Source organism: Sinohyriopsis cumingii, chromosome 15 (assembly GCF_028554795.1).
Source record: "Sinohyriopsis cumingii isolate HCF-2022 chromosome 15, ASM2855479v2, whole genome shotgun sequence".
Classification (NCBI taxonomy): domain Eukaryota; kingdom Metazoa; phylum Mollusca; class Bivalvia; order Unionida; family Unionidae; genus Sinohyriopsis; species Sinohyriopsis cumingii.
The window spans coordinates 3,904,091-3,925,507 of NC_142975.1; the positions used below are offsets into that span (position 1 = coordinate 3,904,091).

General features: G+C 37.8%; 1 protein-coding gene across 1 annotated transcript in view; it reads right to left on the reverse strand.

The window, feature by feature from the left end:
- The window catches only part of LOC149781141 (kynurenine/alpha-aminoadipate aminotransferase, mitochondrial-like), a 292,699-nt gene that overhangs the window by 32,508 nt on the left and 238,774 nt on the right, over positions 1-21,417 (reverse strand). Inside the window, exons 4-9 of the mRNA XM_089935252.1 lie at positions 8,384-8,483; positions 6,848-6,916; positions 5,265-5,397; positions 4,086-4,160; positions 2,275-2,532; positions 1,285-1,367 (exon numbers count right to left, since the gene is read on the reverse strand). Of these exons, the coding sequence (XP_089791378.1) occupies positions 1,285-1,367; positions 2,275-2,532; positions 4,086-4,160; positions 5,265-5,397; positions 6,848-6,916; positions 8,384-8,483 (718 nt within the window). The remainder of the gene's footprint in view (positions 1-1,284; positions 1,368-2,274; positions 2,533-4,085; positions 4,161-5,264; positions 5,398-6,847; positions 6,917-8,383; positions 8,484-21,417) is intronic.

The following is a 21,417-nucleotide window of genomic DNA, read 5'->3' on the forward strand; positions in this document are numbered from 1 at the left end:
CGACACTCAGAACTGGATATGTCGGATTTGATAGGGTTTACCTGCGGATTTTTTGTTGTCGTTGACCCGGGCGAATGTCTACGTATCCGAAAATCAAACTGGAAATCTTAAGATATCTAACGTTGACATTCAAGATATTTTTGTTGCTGAGAGGCGGTGCCGCGAAACTACTGTCCGAAATCAACGAAATTGGGAAAATTAGAATTGTTTCTGACGACGATGTGAGTTGAGATGTTATTAAGAGCTAAAATCGAATTCAACCAATTCAAGAGCCATTGATGATGACGACGACGATGATGATGATGATAATGATGATGATGATAATGCAACACGATAATACGTGGATGTAAAGATTGCTGAGTTGCCATAACAAACGCGTAATTACTTCACTGCACCAAATTCAAGGAATATTGACCAAACGAAGGGAGGCAACCACTAACTTATTAACATTACTAAATGGTCGACTTGTGCATACTCTCGAAAATGGTCTTGATGAATCTAAACCTCACATCTCAAAGGTGTGCGTGTCCGAATTGAACTCCTTTATCTTAACCATATTTAAAGGATGCAGAGTAGAATATTTTCGATGAAGTATACGTCGCGATCATATTATTAAGAGAAGATTCGTGATAGACCTTCATATGTACCAACACCGATAAATAATCGACTCGGAAAAACAACTTGGACATGAAATCGCAAAAAGACAGCGCTACTCGTAAAATGCAAACTTGTATATATGGTCGTAAATGCTATTTGCGGAATCACCACCACGGCTACTGTTGGCCTTGGTGTTATGGAATTCTGACCATGGCAACTGTTATGGGTACATCTTTCTGATTTATTATCGGAGGTGAATCATTAGCATTCAGTGTCGCATGTGTTGCTGGTAAAATAATTTATTTAAAGCTGCATTCACGAAAACGTGTTTATTCAGAACTTCACGCGTCGGCACAATGCAGTCTCAATACAATTAGCAACATGTATTTGATTTCTATTAAGGACAAAATAAATAAAACAACTGATTTCGACAACTCACATAAATCCAAAATCTATATCATCAAACCACTGGGTGACATTAACCTGCCAAAATGATAAATAGTTTGCAACTACATTTTAATATTTGTAGATAAACGAAAAAAATGACTGCAACACGATAAGTTTTTTTTTCCCAATTTCTAAGCTTTTCCCTGATTTTTACAATGCCTATATAGCGATATGCTTCTACCTAATGATATATGTCCATAAAGGGATGAAATCTTTGTAAAGTACCAAAGTGGGGCTTACCCGGCTGAAATCGTCTTGGAAAAAGTGTCGAGGCGGATGACACGTCCATCGATGTCCAGGGAGAGGAAACTTTTCGTGTAGGGCTGTGGGAAGAAAGATATAAAATTATCTGTATCCTTTAAAAAAGTCTCATATCGACTTGCATATTGGATAAAAATAGACAATATTTATCATGGTATACTTTAAAATGATGGGCACGTTATTCTGATACGTGATTAGAAAAAATTTGCTCTGCAGACTTACAGCTTAAGTTATTCCGATTAATGGTTCCGTTTCTCTCCAGTTTTTAACATTTTGAAAATCGCTTATTCTTGACACAAAGTCTATTTCAAATGACCAAATTTAATCTTCATGATTCTATTATCTCATTTTTTGATCTGTAAATTATCGGATTGCGCCTTTTTGTGCAATTCGGTTTTCCTGTACTTAAACATTGGTTGTTCGAATTGTGTTTACGTCGTCGCCAGAATGTGAAATGTGCGTTTTGCTGTCTTCCAGTGTATGCATAATAAACTTAACAAATGTCATTGGGATTATCTGATGAGATTAGCAATGCATATCGTGCACTTTTATGAGAATTCATATATTTTCTTCATCTTTCTATACATACATACATACATACATACATACATACATACATACATACATACATACATACATAAATACATACATATATACTATCGTCCCATGTAGACATACTTTACTGTGTTATTTTATGGAAAAGAAAAGAATTAATGCAGAAAAGAGTTAAACACAAAAAAGGAAACTAGCAAGCAAGAGAGAAATATGGAAAAACGAAAGAACTAAAACAAAGAAATAAAAAGGTAAAAGATAAAATAGATATGAAATACAGTGACAAATCTCTGAAAAAAGAATGAGGATGAAAGAAAGAAGAAATATAGAACAAGAATGATAAAGTGAGGAATATGAAGCATTGTAGCGAATTAGTATCATTGTTGCTATGTTGGTTTATATCTAAAGAGCAATGACCTTGCTTTCTAGAAAAAAGTACGCATCGTCCTCTAAAATGAGAAGATTATACTCCCGGGCAAGTCCATAAATAAGTCGTTTACGGTCCTCTGTGTAGCAGATTCCCGTCGGGTTTCCGCCGTTCGGAACACAGTACAAGAACTTCATTTTCCTGTCGGAATTCGTTGAGTTCTCCTTAAGGGCTCTGGAAAACGCCTCAGGAATCAATCCATTTTCGTCCGTCTCTATGGGTACTAACTGGCATCGGTAGGGCAATGCCTTTTATAAATAGACAATATTTGTAATTGTATCGTTCACATGAAACCTACAACCGCAACAGTACCATGCACCTTAAGAAATAAAGAAAACAAAACTCGATTGGATGAAGAATTGTTTTGATTGGCTTTACCTTACTTGAAGAGGTTATATTAAGAAGACGACGAAAGAACAATTACAAAAGAGCGGGTAGGTTAATCAATGATAGATCTTGTCTCAATCGTGTTTTTATAAATAATCATTTAAGGGATGTGATAATTGTGCTGGGACATTTCAACATAATAAACTGATTGGCATCATTTGCAAAATACCGTAAAAATAAATGAATACTTTCCTGCACCGATGGTAGTTTGTTTATGATGTAATTTTTTTTTAAAAAGTTTACGGCAAGAGTGTGATATTGCGTTACGTGTTTAGGCTCGAATAAACAGTAACACAAGAAAGAATGAAAACAACAAGCTTTGAAAAATATAATAATTTATTTCCCTGGAAAAATTCTGTAAAAATGAAGAAGAAAAAATATGAACTTACGGGTTTTAAGAATCAAATCCAAAAATAATCCAAGAATAATCCACGAAAAAAAATTCAGTAGTCCTGATAATAAAATGTTCTAATAATTTCAAGTTCTAGTCCCGACGAAGAATCCAAGATGGAAGACGATGACGTATGCTGTAATATGTAGTGGTGAAGTCTACAGTTCCCTGTTGAAACAAGAAATATCATTCCGGTTTTGGAAATCGGAATAAATTTGTAAAAGAGCTGTCTTTGTTCAAGAATTTCACATGAACAATCGCATTTTCCAGAAGATTCTTTTTAATCCTTTTGAATCCAAGTAATGTGAAAAACTCCAAACAGTATAACATACAGCTTCCAGTGTTAGAGCCCAACTGAGAATATCTCTCCAAAACTAAGATTATATCGTGTTCTAAAACAGAAACTTGGGTTCACGTAAACAAGGTCCAGATCCTCGTTGAAATTATTTACTTGTTAAAATATACACGTGCACCCAGTGTGGCCCTGACGAAAACCAATCATTTTACTCTAAGAAATAAAATTAAAATATTGTTTACATCTTAAACACGTAGTCCCATCATGACCTCGACAACACCAATCATTTTAAAATAAAAATAAAACGTATTTACGTGGTTGCAACTAATTTTTAATCAAAGTCAGGCTCTAGGTCAACACCTGGTGTTTACTAAAACGAACAGCCAAGGTCAAACTTTCCGGAAAAGGTAGCATCTCTAGTAAATAAATTTACATTACAATAGCATGTAAGGAAAAATAAAAAATAATTTAAAACTGACAAACAAACAATTAAATTGAAATAAATATATATTAAATCAGTAACAATTGAATCAAATATACATAACAATGGAAATCGACTAATTAGCCAGATGCCCTTGTGATGGTCATTTAAGAATCTTTGAAGAGAAGTTTAAAAAATTATTCACGATAAGGGAATGAAAATAAACTAAGACGGTGAACTCCACTGCGACCTCTCGTGAATGAATGAATTAACAAATGAAGGAACACATGTTTGCTGACTTTCTTACCGCTGCTAGGAAACCAGAATACGTTGGGCTTTCTGCAAACACGATGTCACCTTCATCCACCAGCGTTTCCACAATCTTTTGAGGAAGGACATGGAACGAAATTTAAAGAATAGATGTCACTCAAGATCAAAAGTGAGAGTATTTTATAAACAATTTACCTGCCTATCCACTTTTTAATTCACATTCCACAAAAACAAATTTGACTCTTAACAATTGAGAAGGGAGGGGTGGTAGTGGTTGTGGTTTAGGGTTAGGGTTAGGGTTAGGGTGGAGGGATGGTAGTGATTGTGCTCTAAAGAGAACAATGCTAAAATGTGTATTATAAATAAATCTGATTAACTCACAAATGGAAGGAATATATTTCTAAGAGAATTTACACTTTATCAAGAAAATTAAATCAGAAAAAGCAAAACGTATTATAAAAATCAACATATGTTGATAGGGAAAATACGAATGAGAGAATTTGAAAGGACGTCAAAACGTAACACTTTATCAATTGTTTGATTTCAAGTCAATCATATTTCCTAAAAAATATGAAATATATTTAATATAAATATATGTATCTTCTGTCTTCTACTTCTTGTCTTCGAGTAATTACTTGCTGTATATTGAGAGAGATTATGACAGAGAAAGAGAGAGAGATAAAGAGAAAGAGAGAGAAAGAGAGATAAAGAGAGAGAGAGAAAGAGAGAGAGGGACAGAAAGAGAAAGAGAGAGGTAAAGAGAGAGAGATAAAGAGAGAGAAAGAGAGATAAAGAGAGAGAGAGATAAAGAAAAATAAAGATAGAGACAGATATAGAGAGATAAAGAGATAGAGAGAGATAAAGAGAGAAAGAGAGAGAGAAAGAGAAAGAAAGAGAGAGATAAAGAGAGAGATAAGAGAGAGAGATAAAGAGAGAGAGAGAGAAAGAGAGAGATAAAGAGAGAGAGAGAAAGAGAGATAAAGAGAGAGAGAGGGAGGGGTGGGGAAGGTAGAACATCTTTTAAATATTCGTGTAACGGTTAGAAATAATTCCATTAAAATGAAAGACAGACAGACAAACAGACAAACAAGAACATATACAAAATGAAATAAGAAGAAATACAATCTGAGACACGAAAAAAGGCTGCCATCGATGGAGAGAGACACAGAGATGGAATGAAAGATTGCAGGTTGACAGACAGAGAGTAGCAGCGTGCCTTTTGCATCCCATCTTGTGCCCCGTTGGTCATTAATATATCAAGCTGGCCCGGGTGTGATTTATCTTGAAGAGTCGGAGGATTGTGAACAATTTTGAGCAATTTTGTCAACCACCTCAACAATTCGAAATATCTGCAACAACACATTTCAGTCATAACCATTAACATAACAAATATTGGGTAATGCAATAATGCATTACTAGTTATCGTTTTACCACGGTAATATTTTCTTTTCTTTTTCTATTCATATCTATCTATCTATCTATCTATCTACCTAACCTACCTACCTATCTATCTATCTATTTATTTATCTATCTATTTGTCTATCTATCTAAGTATCTATCTATCTACCTATATATATATATATATATATATATATATATATATATATATATATATATATATATATATATATATATATATATATATATATATATATATATATTCATTTCTTTGTACGAATCTATGATATTAGGGTAAGTAAAAGAAAAAGCGAAAAAAAAAAAAGAAAAAACACCAAATTTTGTAAAATTCAACAAATACTTTATTTCCCTTGAATTTCATCTGTGTCGTGAATTAAATCCCACATAGTCCTAAAAGTTTTATCGGAGGTTTAAAAGGATAAAGTGTTCTGAATGAATTCCAGTGGAGGTACGAATAAATTCCAACCTTAAATGTGCATATGTGCCAACAGTCTTCATGTATCAGAATGATATAATCGAAAATGTTCTTAAATTAATATACAATTGTTCCAAAATAATGTAATGTTTTAATCAAAAGGTCAATAAGCAATTTGCAGTTCTAATAAATAATTTAAGTACATAAATTCTTATAACTGAACAAGATTGAAGTTAAGATAGGAATGAGTACTTCTACTGTAAATAACCCTCAAATAAGACATAATAAGAGGATTAGAATGAGGGTCAAAAGATCGTTTCCAGAAAATTCTAACTTGTAAACAAGGACTTTTGCTTAAATGTTAGAACAAACATGAAACATATCAGGTATAGAAACCAATGTCCTGGACTCAAATCAAAATAATCCTGTTTACCTACAATGAATAATTATTTTAAACTGAAATGCACACTGTATGTATGGATGTATGTATGTATGTATGTATGTATGTAAGCGTGTGTGTGTGTGTCTTTTCATGAGAACCATTAACAGCTTTTGTCATTTCATTCTCAACAAATGCGCAAATTATTCCTTGGGTTATCTCCATTTTATTACATCAAGTGGACTGATTACTGTCAAGTATCAAAATTTGTTTTAGAGAAGCTAACAGCTAAACTTTTCAAAAGGTAGCCTTAGCGAAATATTTGAGGTTTTCATATCATGGAAAAACAGAAGGTACTCCTATTGAACTTTTTTTAAAGAGTTGAACAGGACAGAAAAGTTTTTCGTTACGGTGATTTCTTGTTAGAATAATTGCCATGAAACCATATGAATTTATGTCCTAGCTATTTACATTTTGCAAGTTTCAATTTAATTTCTACAACTGTTTTGAAATATCAGAGCGTTAAACATACCGCATACTGATAATGGATGTTATATACAATTATATTTGATTCATTATTTCTTACCCTGGCGTCCTCCCATATTGTAATGCCTCCGACGTTGTAGCCTTGTCAAATTCAAGGACGGTGCCGTCCCTAAGTGTACGAAATTCATAATAAATTACGTCAAAGCTACAGTATGCATTGGCTGTTCATGAGAATTAGGTGAATAACAGAATGACATAAGCGATGAGTTATCGACATAATAATAATAATAATAGTCAAGATCACCAGTATCAGCTTCATCGTTGCTATCATCATCATCGTTATTTTTATGTTGTTGTTGTTGTTCTTGTTGTTGTTGTTGTTGTTCTTGTTGTTGTTGTTAGATTGAGAACTGGGTTTCTCAGCGGACCTAAGCCAGTAGTGGAGAAAGTGATTATGGCCATGCAGACATCAGGCCACATTGCTCAGGTGTATCGAGGTAAATGGTTATGTCTATTTTTCTAATAGGTTTTAGACAAATGCAATTATGCATAATCCAAATACTTACAAGCATAAAAAGAACACGCTATGATAAAATTTATTTGCATTTTATAGGAACAAGTTTCACCACCTTTAAGTGTAAAAGTAGAATATTATTATAACACATTTTCAAAACTAAGTTTACACAGCCAGTGTAGCACAACAGCTAGGTAAAACGCATATGAGTGTTCCTTTTCAGCTGCTGTGAGTGAATTTACAGGTGGAGTGGATTAGAGGCTAGGGATGGATTAACAACTTGAACCTCGGCGGCAGTTCTCTCTCTCTCTCTCTCTCTCTCCAACACACACACACACACACACACACACACACACACACACATATATATATATATATATATATATATATATATATATATATATATATATATATATATATATATACATGGAATATAACAGTCCTTTCAAGTGCACTGGATCCAGCAAAGGATGAAGGGATCACGTGTGTAATGGACTGATAAAGGTAAATGCAATAAACTAACTACGAACAGTGCATAACTAGTATATAACGAGCCTATGCGCTTTCGACTCTTAATGAGTCTTTTTCAAGGGCAAATACAGAACATAGACAAGACAAACAAATAAAACACAAAAACCGTTTAAAGGTTTAATTCCTGTAGAAACAGTCATGTAAAGTTTTGCATATACAAAGGGATATATAGATATATGGGCATGTTTTTTATTTTTTTAATTTTTTTATAATGTTTTTCTAATTTCATGTTGTTTGTTTTTGTAATAATATTATTATGTTTCTTATCTTATAGGTGTTGTCTAAAGTTGTAAAGCGCTTAGAGCTTCTAAAGATTAGACGCTATACAAACTCCTTATTATTATTATTATTACTATTATTATTATTATATATATATATATATATATATATATATATATATATATATATATATCAACGATCAGATCTCATTGAAATTGAAGTCAGAATAAAAGACGACAGAAATACAGCTTGCTTCATTTCGGTTTTTTATGTCATTATGAGCCAGTCAAAGATGTCTTCTACTGGCCAACTCAAAACTGAACAATGGTTCGTCTAATTGACAGGTTGAAAACAAGATTCATTTATACTTACGTTAGTTTTAAAGACATGGTTTTTATAGGGAAGGTGTCCTCATGTGGCAAGCCTCCCGCCAAGTTCATATAACTACCCATATCCTCGCCTGCTTCATCCCCTAAAAGAAGTTTAAAATATTTCTTATATTGTGTTTTTTCTGTCCTGTTCTGTTCTTTTTCCTTCTAATGTATGTAACATGTTATCAGGGAAAGAGCCTGATGCCCTTAGCTTACCAAAAGAAGTTGACATTAGTTTTGTTGAGGAAAAGGCCATGTCACCATGGTGATATACCACATTTGCTGCATATATAGAAGGAGACGTAGGGCACTGAAAATGTAATCCAAATGTGATCTTATCAATATAAAACTACATATAAAATGCACGAAATACAAAGCAGGGAGAGTTAATGTGACGAAACAAAAGTATATGGGGTTAACATACTTCTGTTTATAACTCCACAAAATGATGCATTAAAAGCTGATAATTGACTTTTAGTTGCTGTACATTATTTTAAATCTGTACTTTTTGAATGCAAATAATTATAAAATGTATTCGTGTATGGAAATAATAATGAGTCGGTCCAGCTATCAGTTACAGTTAATCCGCGTAACGATAATACAGAACTCTGTAAATAGATTTCACCCGTGTCATAAAATTAAAGTTGCAGATCAAGCGTGGTTGAAATTAAATTTTAAAAACATGGAAGTTATTTTTGGAGAAATGGGTACCTCTGACAATCAAGAGTCATAACGCTCGTGACAAGATTGCATCGGATTTTGAAAATCTAACTCGGGAACACAAAATGAAGGTCTCCAGTATGTTGTGGTTTTTTTTTTTTTTGGGGGGGGGGGGGTCAATCTAATTATAGGTAAGGAAGTTATAATGCAGAAAACAAATGTGGGTCGAACTGACAATAACGATCCGTAGCACAGCTTGGTGATCATGATGGAAGATGCCAATTGAACACATCCTTTGTCTTTTCCATCTCAAGAAGCATACGACACTTGCTTAAAGTCCATTAAAAATGTGTAGAGTTATTGTATAGAGAAAAAAAAGGTTAATGGATCCGACAGCTATCAACTATAACGTCGCTAACAAACAATGTAGACTGTTCGTATCCAAAGCCAAACACGTTTTATGAAGAGAAAGCTGTGTAAAATATGGTTACAATTTCTATCAGAAATAAAGGAATTGTTTTCCGAAAATGAAAGGTAAATGTACTGCCAAATCATCACTTGCCTAATCAAAATTAAGTATATCAAATTGCGTTGAAATTATGTAATAAAGTAGAAACCGCAAGAGGGTAGATATGATAATCAGGCGATATAACTCTGCTAAATAAGGAGAACTCGCCTAGTCTCAGCGATATAAAACTGTATATCAAATTTGGTTGAAATATACTTATATATATATATATATATATATATATATATATATATATATATATATATATATATATATATTGCAGTTCTTGTACAGAAATTAAATTGGGACCGACGAACGAATGGAAGGGGAAATGGAATGGCCCATTTTAATATCGCCGTTTTCTAAGATAAGGAGCCGACAACAATACATTGCGAAGATTTCAAAAATCTGAGGTTCATGTAGTTTCTTAGAAGGATTATTATTGAAAATAATTTTTTTAGTATACATAAAATATAAACGAGTCTTTATTCCCGTATAGCATAAATGCATAAGAATGATGTATCTAGCTGACTATCTGTTTTTGTCTATACGTATGTGTTTTCGTGCCCATGAATTATTTACCTATTAAAACAGGTACAGAGAGGAAAATATAGCGCACGCATAACCGTTTTCCGATGAAGAGAACAACGTAAAACTTAAATATGCGCATTCGATGGGCGGATGGTGAAAAACATCCACTTCTTCCTCTACTTGAAAGGCAAAAATAACCAAAATGAAGATGGTATAAATGTTAAAAATAGAAATGAATATGATCCACATTCAAATGTCAAAATAAAACACAAAGCACCGGAATCTCAAGAGTGACACCGTACTGGGAAAGATACGGAAGCATGGAAGGGGCATCGGTAATTCATGCATACTATTATGACATCAATTCGATCTGGATGCTAGATCACTTTGAGTTTTAAGCTTCAGAAAATCTCGAGCATAACGAGACAACAAGACGTGATCCAGCAATTAAGATACCGATACGTCTGTTATATACCTTTCGATTTGCAAATAAATTAATAAAATCGCTAAACGTAATTGTAGAGAGAAGAAATTGCTTAATAATTCGACCGTTCTGACACAAACTTCGCCTTAAGTCATAAACCAAATTTTATTTTCATAACAGCTGATATGCGCCTGAATATCAGTTTTATGAATGAAGCGTGTGTAAGTACAGTTGTGGATGAGGTTTGTTTTAAATATGACATTACTATGTTATCATACAGAGCTGAACCCTAAAGGACCAACATAATTGCGGTCACTTGGATTTCATTGACCGATTACTGTTGGGGTTTGCAACTGAGCGTGTAGTTAAATGAATTGCAATTAGCGTCGCTTTCAATTGAACCACAAATGAGAAGAGAAAACGTTTATTCAGAACATATAATTTGTATCATTTAATTTCCGCTTCGACCATGTGACATTTCCTTAATTAATTTCCAAGGTGCATTAGCAGCAGGGGGGGCGAATCCGACATTTTGTCCAATCGTTATTTGGCTTAATTAGTACTTTCTGCACTCAGCGGATCCGGTGTCGTCAGCGCCTGGTAAAAAAAAAACGACGTCATTTGGTTTAATTAACACCTTCTGCGCGTCGATCCCAGCGTCGTCAGCGTCCGGTAAGCACATCGACGACCGCGTCGATGTCATCGCCCCCCCTGCTGCTATGATCTTACAAACCGAGTGATCACTAACTCCTCCTCTTGTAGGTCAATTAGGTTATTTGACTGATCGGTAAGTCTCAAATTAATTCTCGTTAAAAACCGATTATGGCATCGCATATAGACCGGATTAATCGGGCTCTCAACGATTAAGAATCCGGGAGGGGCTGTTGGTGAAAATGAATAAAGGATATATCCCTGTTGAGCTTGATTTGATTGCTTGGTATCCACCTGGTAACTCCCTTCGATAACATCACACACTAGATTGATCGCTATCACTGATGCGATATTTACGTTGTACGGGGCAATATGCCTACCACCATCTCCGTTATCGTGTTTGAGGATATAAGTTGATGGACCGAGAAAATCATTAAGAGACTTTCTTAGTTCTGGCGCGTTGTATCCTGGAAACTTGAAATCGGGTAAATCGGCTTCTGTGATATTATACTCGGTTAGGAATTTTTGTTTACTACCATCGCTGTTATCGGATATCATTTTAACGACTCGTTCATTGATATATTCCATGTCTGATATAAGTTGATTTAACACCTCAACGTGTTTTCGTTCTTTTGTTTCCCGTAGCTGTTCTAGTTGAAATTGGTAATAATAATCAATCTCGGCAAACATATCAGTGATATCACTTAAAATAAATATTAATATGGCGACCGATTCAGTAGTTTCCTTATGCTGAAAATACCACTGCATGATATTCCTGTCTTGAAATAAAAACCAACTGGGTGATAACGTGCTTTTTATAGTAGATAATTTATCTAGATACCGGGGGGTAATTTCATGATACGATTTCGCATTCGTGTGCAAGTCCTCGGGTGGATTCTTAGGCCATCCTAGTATGGTTCTTATTGAACTGTTATAAATATCAACCATATACCCCGGTGTGCTTATTTCAATCGTCGACGATAACGTCGGTTCATGAACCGTAATAGCGATTTTTGATTCTTTTCCTGTGATCGATTTTATCCTGCGCTGGAATTCTCCATTGATTTGTTCCATTTGGTATGACCCAGTTGGTATTGTAACCTCATTCCAGTCTGGGGTCCCATCGGGCTTATTTGTCCACGCAAAAACCAGCGAGTTATTAGGTTGTTGTCCGTTAAATGCGTCCGCTCGAATATTAGGCCAACTGTGATATACTCGCAATTTTGCCAGCGCTATTTCCTTCACTGGAACCGGCGACGGGAAGTTCACACTGAATTCTGGCTTCGTTGACGTTATCGATATCATATTTGTTTGTACCGGAGTGGTATTATCCGCGATCCGCTGAAGTAATTGAGACCCTTCGGGGTTCAGCGACATTATTATTATTCGTTGTTTTTAGTGTCCAATTTCAACAACCAGGTGGTTCCGGCTTCCAGTTGAAAATCCTCGATTTTTGACATCGCGGAGCTATACAACTGGACCATCGTGGAGAATTCAACATCGGATATGAACAAATTATCAATCGATAATGAGATCAACCCGGATAATTTCGAGTACGCGTCGGATACTATTTGATGTTTTACTGTATACTCGTCGAGTTTTTTCTGAAAACACGATGATATTTTCCTAGTGATTGCGTTGGCGACTCCAGCAATTGTTGTCATCGCGGAGATAGCGATTGGAACAGCGATCGGGGCTATCGTGGTTACCGTGGATAAAATAACACCGGTACCGGCTACTATACCCGACACCGAGTACACGACCGCGTCGATGGTAGTTATTTTTCTGTGGTATTTTTTTATTTTTGCGCGGTATTGTTCGGAAAGCGTTTTCAAATTCGCGGAGAATTCTTTTGCGGTATCGAATCGATATTGATGTGACGTCGGTGATACCTCTGATTCAATTACCCTGGTGGTCATTTTTATTTTAAAAGAGCTAGTGTTTTTAATTAATTAGACTCGCTACAAATTCCACATACCATGTGATGTTTGTCCTAAATAGACTGCTATCAACGGCCTTAATTATAAACCGTTCAATTGTATCCTTGTCAATGATTGTTGACACTGTATTGTTAAACCCAGATGAACTCGACGATGATATACTAAACTGCATCGCCGAAATCAATGTCAATCGATAAATGCCCTTAACAGTTGCGGTAATATCTACTGTATTCTGTGTAGGAGTCCAATCGAATGATCCATGCCGAATTGTGTATACTGTGTTGATGACGTTCTCATGAGGGATTTTTATTTTTTCGAATCGCTCTGCTACTCTCGGTAGTCCGTCTTTAATCGCTTCAACATCAGTTCTGATTATTTCTATTCTCCGCAAATTCGCGTCCACATCTTTTTTGTTCGCTGCAACCTTAGTAATGAGTGTATCTATTTCCCCTGTATGCGCGTCTATATTTCTTTTGTTCGCTGCAACATCAGTTTTGATCGTTTCTATTTCCCCTGTATGCGCGTCTATATTCCTCTTGTTCGCTGCAACATCATCTTTGACTGTTTTTATTTCCTGTCCATTCGCGTCTATATTTCTTTTGTTCGCTGCAACATCAGTTTTGATCGTTTCTATTTCCCCTCCATACGCAGTGATATCATTTATAGTTGTTGTAATCTCATCCAGCTTGACATTTTTTTTACCAAAGAATTTATCAAAGTTGTTATCGATCCTGTTAACATTTTTTCGTAACGTGTAAAATTGGCCCGACAGCGTTGCAAAATCCAAAATAGCATTCCTTATTGTTGCAAGATTCGGTTCGGTTACCGTCGGGGTCCCGAAAAAACTAGCGGTAGTGAGTTGTATATCGGTGATAGATTTTTTCACCTGCGCGTCAAGTTCGGTCATCGATTTATCCAACCTTGTAAAACCGTCTCGGATTAATGTTACCGCCGATATATGTTCACCCGGTTTGAGTCGTCCGTCGCTGGTATACAACGCGATAGTGTCTTCGGCGGCGTCACGCTGTCGTGTTAAAACATCATCCAGCGACACATTACTGGATTTCAATTTACCCTGGCGGTCTTGAAATACAACTATTTCTTCCGGGTCAACACTGGTTAAATTCAACGTATCAGCGATTTCATCCTCGATTAGTTTTTTTATGTCGGCCGCGGCCGTTTCTGTGGGTTTTTTCGGCGCCGAAACCGGTCGTCCCCAAATATCAATCATCGTTATTGTAAAAAAAAACGGCGTTTCTAATTAACCCGCCGGGCCTCTACGACCCCACTCGTGTATTCGTTTACAACTACATGAGGTGGTTTTCGCGATGATGAAATCGCCGCGAGTACGTTCAATGCCTCACGGCCACATATCGGTGGGTCACTTAATCGCTGTGTTGGCAACGTGGAATAAAACGCCCGGGCTGAACACGCCCGGATATACCGCATGAACTCGTTTGGCGGGGCTAACCCGTATGAATCAAAATAGACGATTGCACGCGGATCAATCGCGTATGCAACCCAATGAGTTCCCGCTCCGGAGGACCCATCGAGGTTAATTATGCCGGTTTCAATATTCCTTGGTGCCGCCGGTAATTGATCCCTCATAAAAACACCTCTGAAGTTTTTTATCGCTAACGCGTTTGCGGCGTCTATTAAATCAAAATTAGACATGGGAGTCATTGACTCCTGAGTCAATAAACGGTTCCCGGTAGTCTTAGACCCTTTCCCGAGTACCATGAATACGGGGTTCCCGGTAGTCTTAGACCCTTTCCGGCTACGGGTCGTTTTTTTTATAGCCTTTCCCGGTTGCCTTTTTCAGTGCCATTCCCGCCTCGGTACCAACGGCTCCTAACGCCGCCGCCTTAGCCACTGCTGGTGCGGCCGCGGCAATCAACGCCGGAATCGCAGCTAACAGCGGAAATATCCCACCGGTCTTTTCCATGTTTTTAATTGCTGCGGCTGAGAAATCTATTTGAACACCCTTTTTATTCTTCATCGCATTATTGAAATGTTTTATTTGACGCGCCGTCAACGATATCTTATGATTACCACCTGCCATCTGTGACGGCTTCAGCGTTATTGTGGTCCCGCATTGTTTAGCCGACTTTGATCGTAATTTCTTGACTTGACCATCAGTCAACTCTACACTGACGACACTATACGACATTTTATTGTAAACGTGTTTGTGCTTTCAATTACATGTTTTCTACTGGCGCATCAACGATTCTCATTCGTCCACCAACACCTTCCAACAGCATTGATTTATCGCTGAGAATAACAGCAACCGCTCTGTAATTAACACCACCCGGGGCTATACGAGCTCGGAAGTGTATATCAACGACGGAATGTCTCGTTAAATCAAGATGTTCCAACGAAAAATAATAAATCGGATACAGTTTTTTAAAATCAAGTTGTGATATTTGCAAACCAGTGTCGACGTTTTGATCACGACCCATGTATGACAGCAATCGATGGTACACACGTGCGACATGGTTGTCGCCGTAATTAAGCTGTATATCCTCGGATGGTTCCTGTTGTCCGTTTATTCTCAGCGAAACATCCCTGACTCCTAATTGATCAAATATCATATGGCTGCGTTCTTGACCGCCCAATCGTTCCCTATTCTGTAGCGCTATGAATATATGACGCGGGGCTGAAACACCCTGTTTTGATGACAGGTGCCATGTAAACGTATCAGCGACGTTATCCTCTTTAGCATCAGTTGTTACCGCTAGCCAACTCAACAACGATTTTCCTCCCTGTTCCATAAATGATAACAATCGTGCTTCCGTGGTAACTGATGGAGTCAGCACCGGCATCCACAATGCCATTTTAGTTAAAACAACCTTACCGGCAGCGACGCCAGCAGCACGCCATATTGCATTGTTATCATCGCCCCTTCGCGTCAGCGCGATTGTATGCTTGGCCCCATAGATAACTTTTCTGACATTTCTGCAGAATCCAAATATGTGATGGAGTGGAATCGCGCATGAAAACTTTCGGCGTGGTCCTTGCAACATTCCTACTCGTGCTGCGAATCCCATATTGTAATTACCGTTAAGACTTTTTATAATATTGAAATCAGCGTCCGGTTTTGCTCTGCGGTCTGGATTGGCTGCTTCAGCCTGATCACCTGCGGTCTCTTTTTTCGCCAGCACGTTAACGTACTGAATATGGTCAGCGTTATCGGTGGTGTCCTTTGCAAACATCATAGATGGGCCCGCCGATCTTGTATAATCATCCGAGTATCTCGCTAACCCAATTATCGTTGTTGCAACATCAACCTCGCGTTCTATTGATTCAATTTCTCGCCCGTCAATAAGATATCTGGCGCTCTCAAATAACGCCATGATACCGTTGTTAACGAAGCCAACTCGAACACGATCGTCATCTGCGTATGGTGCATTATCGGCGGCATTTGTCACGAGTTCTCCCTCAATTTCGATAAACGCTTCACATGGCAGAAAGTATCTACTGGTATCTTGGACTTGAAGTTCAATTCGCGATCGTAGGTCGGGTTGCGCTGCATAATAAGAATAATATTGATAATCGCGGACAGAATCATCCCTGCGCACTGGGGCATCCATATCAAACGCGGGATCAGCGGTTCGCGCAAACATTTTATTATTTATCATGTTGATGTTTTCAATTGCGATTTTCTTTGAATTCTGTTTAAGACCACTCCCCCGCTATTACGTTCATGGGCGCGTTGGTGGACGACTGAGCCGCCAACGACTCTAGTTTTTCTTCCACGGCGTTATTTATTACTTTACTGACATTTGCAGGCATCACTGTCGTTGATGGCATCTGTTTTTTTCTCCTCACCAACGACATTAGTTTGTCCTTTGCAGCAGAAAGCGCCTTTCCGGCAACATCTCCAATAGCACTAATACCTCTATCACGAATAACATCAATAGCCTTCATTCCTAATTGTTTGGCTAACGGCGCTACTTTTGGAGCCATTCTTGTAAATAACCCCGCAATGGTGCTACCGAGACCATCTCCATAGTACGCGCGGTAAACAGGCAATCGCGAGTTTACCACGTAGACGAGTACTGGTTTATCGTGGTTGTAGTGTATGATCATCTTTATTATAAAAACACCGGTTTTTCAATTAGTGATTGTGATCATCACCCTCCCCACCGCCGTGTGGAAAACCGGAATAAATTTTATCAAAATTTCCTGGGGTTTTTGCCCTCGATAAAAATCCGGTTTTTTTCCGGTTTTTTCCTGATTTCTAGTCATTTTTGGTCGTTTTTTGTTGCCTATAGTCGTTTTTTTTCGATTTTTCAGCAAAAACATCGATTTTCTCTAAATGATTTCCTGGGGTTTTTGCCCTCAAAAAACGGTCAAAAAATGGCAAAAAACGACCAAAAACGGTCAAAAAACGACCAAAAACGACCAAAAACGGCCAGAATTAACAAAAACGATAATTTTTTTAATCATCCACGAGTTCGTCTATGAGCGTTCGATACGCACTAACGTCCATGATACCGCCCGTAAATAACCGCTTGCAAATATCAGCGGCCTCATTGATTATTTCCGGAGAGTTATTTCCGGCTCGTTTTCCTCCGATTAGTACCTCTAGCCGTGATATATCACTGAGAACACTGTTAGGACAGGTAACGCCGTAGGATTCTTTACCAACAGAGTATCCTTTTCCTTTTTTTGGTATTCTACTTTTTACTTTATTGTGGAATGCGTCGTAATCGGGGCCATCACCACGTAGTAATGCATTCTTGTATTTACTCGCTAAATACACCATTCTTGTCCAATCCCTTAACGACTTTATATTTTTCTCGTAGCCGCTATTGATATGCCTATCTCGTAAATTCTTAGCAAAATTGTTGGCGGCAAAATCAATTAATTCTTCATCGCTGAAGGGCCTGATTTGATCTATTGTGCCCTTCTTGAGTATATTACTGGGCATATTCCTCTCTCTCTCTTTTTCTTCCTATGTTTCTTCCGATGTTTCTTCCGATGTTTCTTCTTCTGGTTCTCTTGCGGTAGCACCTAGTTCTTCTTCGTCGGCCATTTTAACATAGGGTTCTTGTGGTTCGGTTATAGCGAGTGGTGGTGGCCTCCGTGTTGTAGCAGCCGCTAGTGTTTCTAAAGACCTTTTTGTTTGTTCGGTCTGAGCCGCTATCTTTTCAAGCGCATCGAGGACGGGTACAGTTGCCGCCGTAACATCTTTGGTCGCTTTAGTTACCGGGGCAAAGAGTTGTTCGCTTCCAACAGTAAAATCGGTTTGTAGTTGCTGCCGCGTTTGAAGTTGCTCTCGGACCCTGTCTCGTAACGGTATGAACTTTCTAAGCGCCGCTAGCCGCTCTCTGGCTAGCCGAGTAGTGAGTGATTCACCTACCATTATTGCAATTGCGAAGCAATTTCTAATTTCTCGCCGGAGTTTTCGTCTATAATCCTTCTAATGTTTTTGATCTTACTAGAAATCTCCCGGCGTCGTTCATAAACACGTCCGAGTTTTTTTCTTATTATTTCAACGGCAGTAAATAGTCCAATGAATGCATTTGCGTCATTGTGGTACAAGTTTTCATTAATCGTATGTTGTAATCGTTTTATAAAAAAGTACTCGCGGGCCAGGGTAAAACGCCCCCGTTTCCATTGTTCGTTAATAATTTCATAATCGGATAATATTTTTTCACTGTCGAGACCATCAGATAATTCAATTCCTTGATTTTTTAATTTTGAAATCTCGGCTAATATATTATTGATGTCTTCGATATTCATTATTCCTATAAAACATCTTGTTTTTAAATAAAAAAAAAATGAAACCCCGTGTATCGATCCCGAGGTGTTCAACAATACTGAATACTTTGTTTTCTTCCGGAATGGACAATTTATTGTCATGGCGACTTCGTCAGCGCCATGGGCGCCGGTGACTTCGTATCTATATATGAAAATCGAATTCTATGCCCGGTCTTTTTTGAGATTGCTGTTTGATATACTCGTTCTGCTACTTTTCGTATTGAGGCGATACAAATGTCAAAGTATCTACTGGCTTCATTCATCGACTGAAATATTTTTTCCTCGTGAGTTGTTGTATCAAATGACTTTACGGGTTTTGCTTTCTTTGGGTATTTACCGGTTTGGCCTTTTTTGGTATTTTGACTCTGCGAGACAGCTTGCAAGTTTATAAGAGAATTATCAGTCTTATTATTATTAATATGATCAATAACGAGACCGTCGTTGATCAGTCCGTTAAATGCTTCAAATACCACCCTGTGAACAAGATAAATTTTCCCCCCGGCACCAAATATCAAATACCCGTGATTATTTACGGTACCAACCGGCTTCTTCAGTTTGCGGTTTCTAACAATGCCGTCGCGAGACGCCTCGTAATTGACGAGCAGGGGATGCGACTGAAATTCTTGGTCCATTTATATAATAATACTATTTGTCTAATTTATTATTTGGTTTAATTATGAATCTTTCAACGTAGTCCTGGGTGGTTTTGATGACGAAGTCGGCGGTAGGGTCAATGACGGCGTTTTTAATTCGCTTGTCATAATAGCGTTTTAGTTCCCTGTATCGCTTTCCGCCACAATTGATACACAACTGCGATTTTCCTCTTACACCGACGTGGCAAACCAGGCACGGGAGGGGGCCAAGAGAACCATTACGAACGCTTTGTAAATGGTACCCGCAGAATTCACCTCTACATGATTTATTGCACGGGGTTGTCGACCCAATCATCAACCATTTGCAGTGATTCATTATACTATATTCTTTCATTTAAATACTTGTTTTAATTATATGGATGAGTTCGAGAGATTAGCAGCAATTAAGCCCCGGAAAAATATTAAGTTCAATCTCGATAGAGTCCTCAAGGACGCACCAAAAGCGTTAATAAACGATAGAACCCTGTTGAGTAAAATACGCGATTGTATCAATGAATTCAAGCGTGATGGCGCATCTCATAGTTGGTCAACATTTCGAATTGATGGCGTTGTTGATGCTACCATGAACGACAACCGCGCAGCAACGATAATATCACAACTTGACGGTAAAAGGTATTTCTTCAGAGTAAAATTTATTGTCCGGGTGGAATCAGGTGATTGGATCATACGTGATAAATTTGAACCAGTTCTCAGCGACAAGAAAACAGTCATTGTTAGCCGCGACTCCAAGCCGGGGCTGTTAACCGGAATTGACAGACCATACTATGAACGAGCGTATCCTGAAACAGCAGTTGTTTATGGAATATACCCGTTAAATAAGAAACCTGATATCGGAAAACTGAAACCAATGAAACAGTCAACTGGGATAAATTGTGTAGCAGAACGAGTAATAGAGCATTTTACAAATGCGTGTCGAGGAAACAAATTGACTGATTTACGACGTAGCAAAATCAACCAGTGGGAACTAACCGTAAAAGAGCGTGGAGCAACCATCAGCGACATAGCGAGATTAGAAACGTCGTTGAGATTTCCAATAACCGTTACAACGATAACCGGTGAAGTATTATACGAATCAAAGTACAAATCAAATGGGGCCCCAATCAAAATTATTGATCATAACGAACACGCATGGACGCCCGCGATCACAGTGTTTCCACGGGATAGAACGGTAAAGTATATACCCGAAGAATTTATACAGGATAGTTTTCTCGCGGAGAGGAAACTATTTGATGCTATCGCTTATTTGTGTAAAAACGACCCTGTATCAGTGTGGTTACTTCGCAGCGCTGATACCTTTGATCAGTTTGTAAGACCAAACGGTGAATTATACCGCACTGAAGCGTTTCACAACAAGATGAAAAAAACCGCCATGGAATTTGAAGAGCATGATGAACAACTGCTAACAAATTGTTTTACGATTCCATCGGTTGCGGCTCATGTTGCAGCGAGGAAAAATGCGTGGAGTCCAACACGCAAGGAATTTCTACCGGATGTACAATCCAGTTGTTTGGAATACTATCACGGTGGACTATGGAACACTGAATACAACCGCGACGCTATGATTTCCGTTGATATGGTTGCCTGTTATCCAGCGAGTTTTCTCGGGTATGGATCCGCCGCTGAGTATTTCAAACGATTTGGACACCCCAGACATGAAATGACTCGTGTTGCTATTAATGGACCACTGCCTGATTTTGATTTAACCGGATTCGCTCGCATAGTATCATTTGAATTCGCGGCAGGACTTCATCGCTGTTGTTATATTTGGATCGGTAGGCACATGGCTGAAAAGAAGTGGCTGCCAATAGCGCTGCTACGGTATATGATTGATTGTAAAATGCTAATTTCGTTGATTGTCAGTGACGCGATTATATCATATCGGGCGCAGACTGAAGTCTGGTT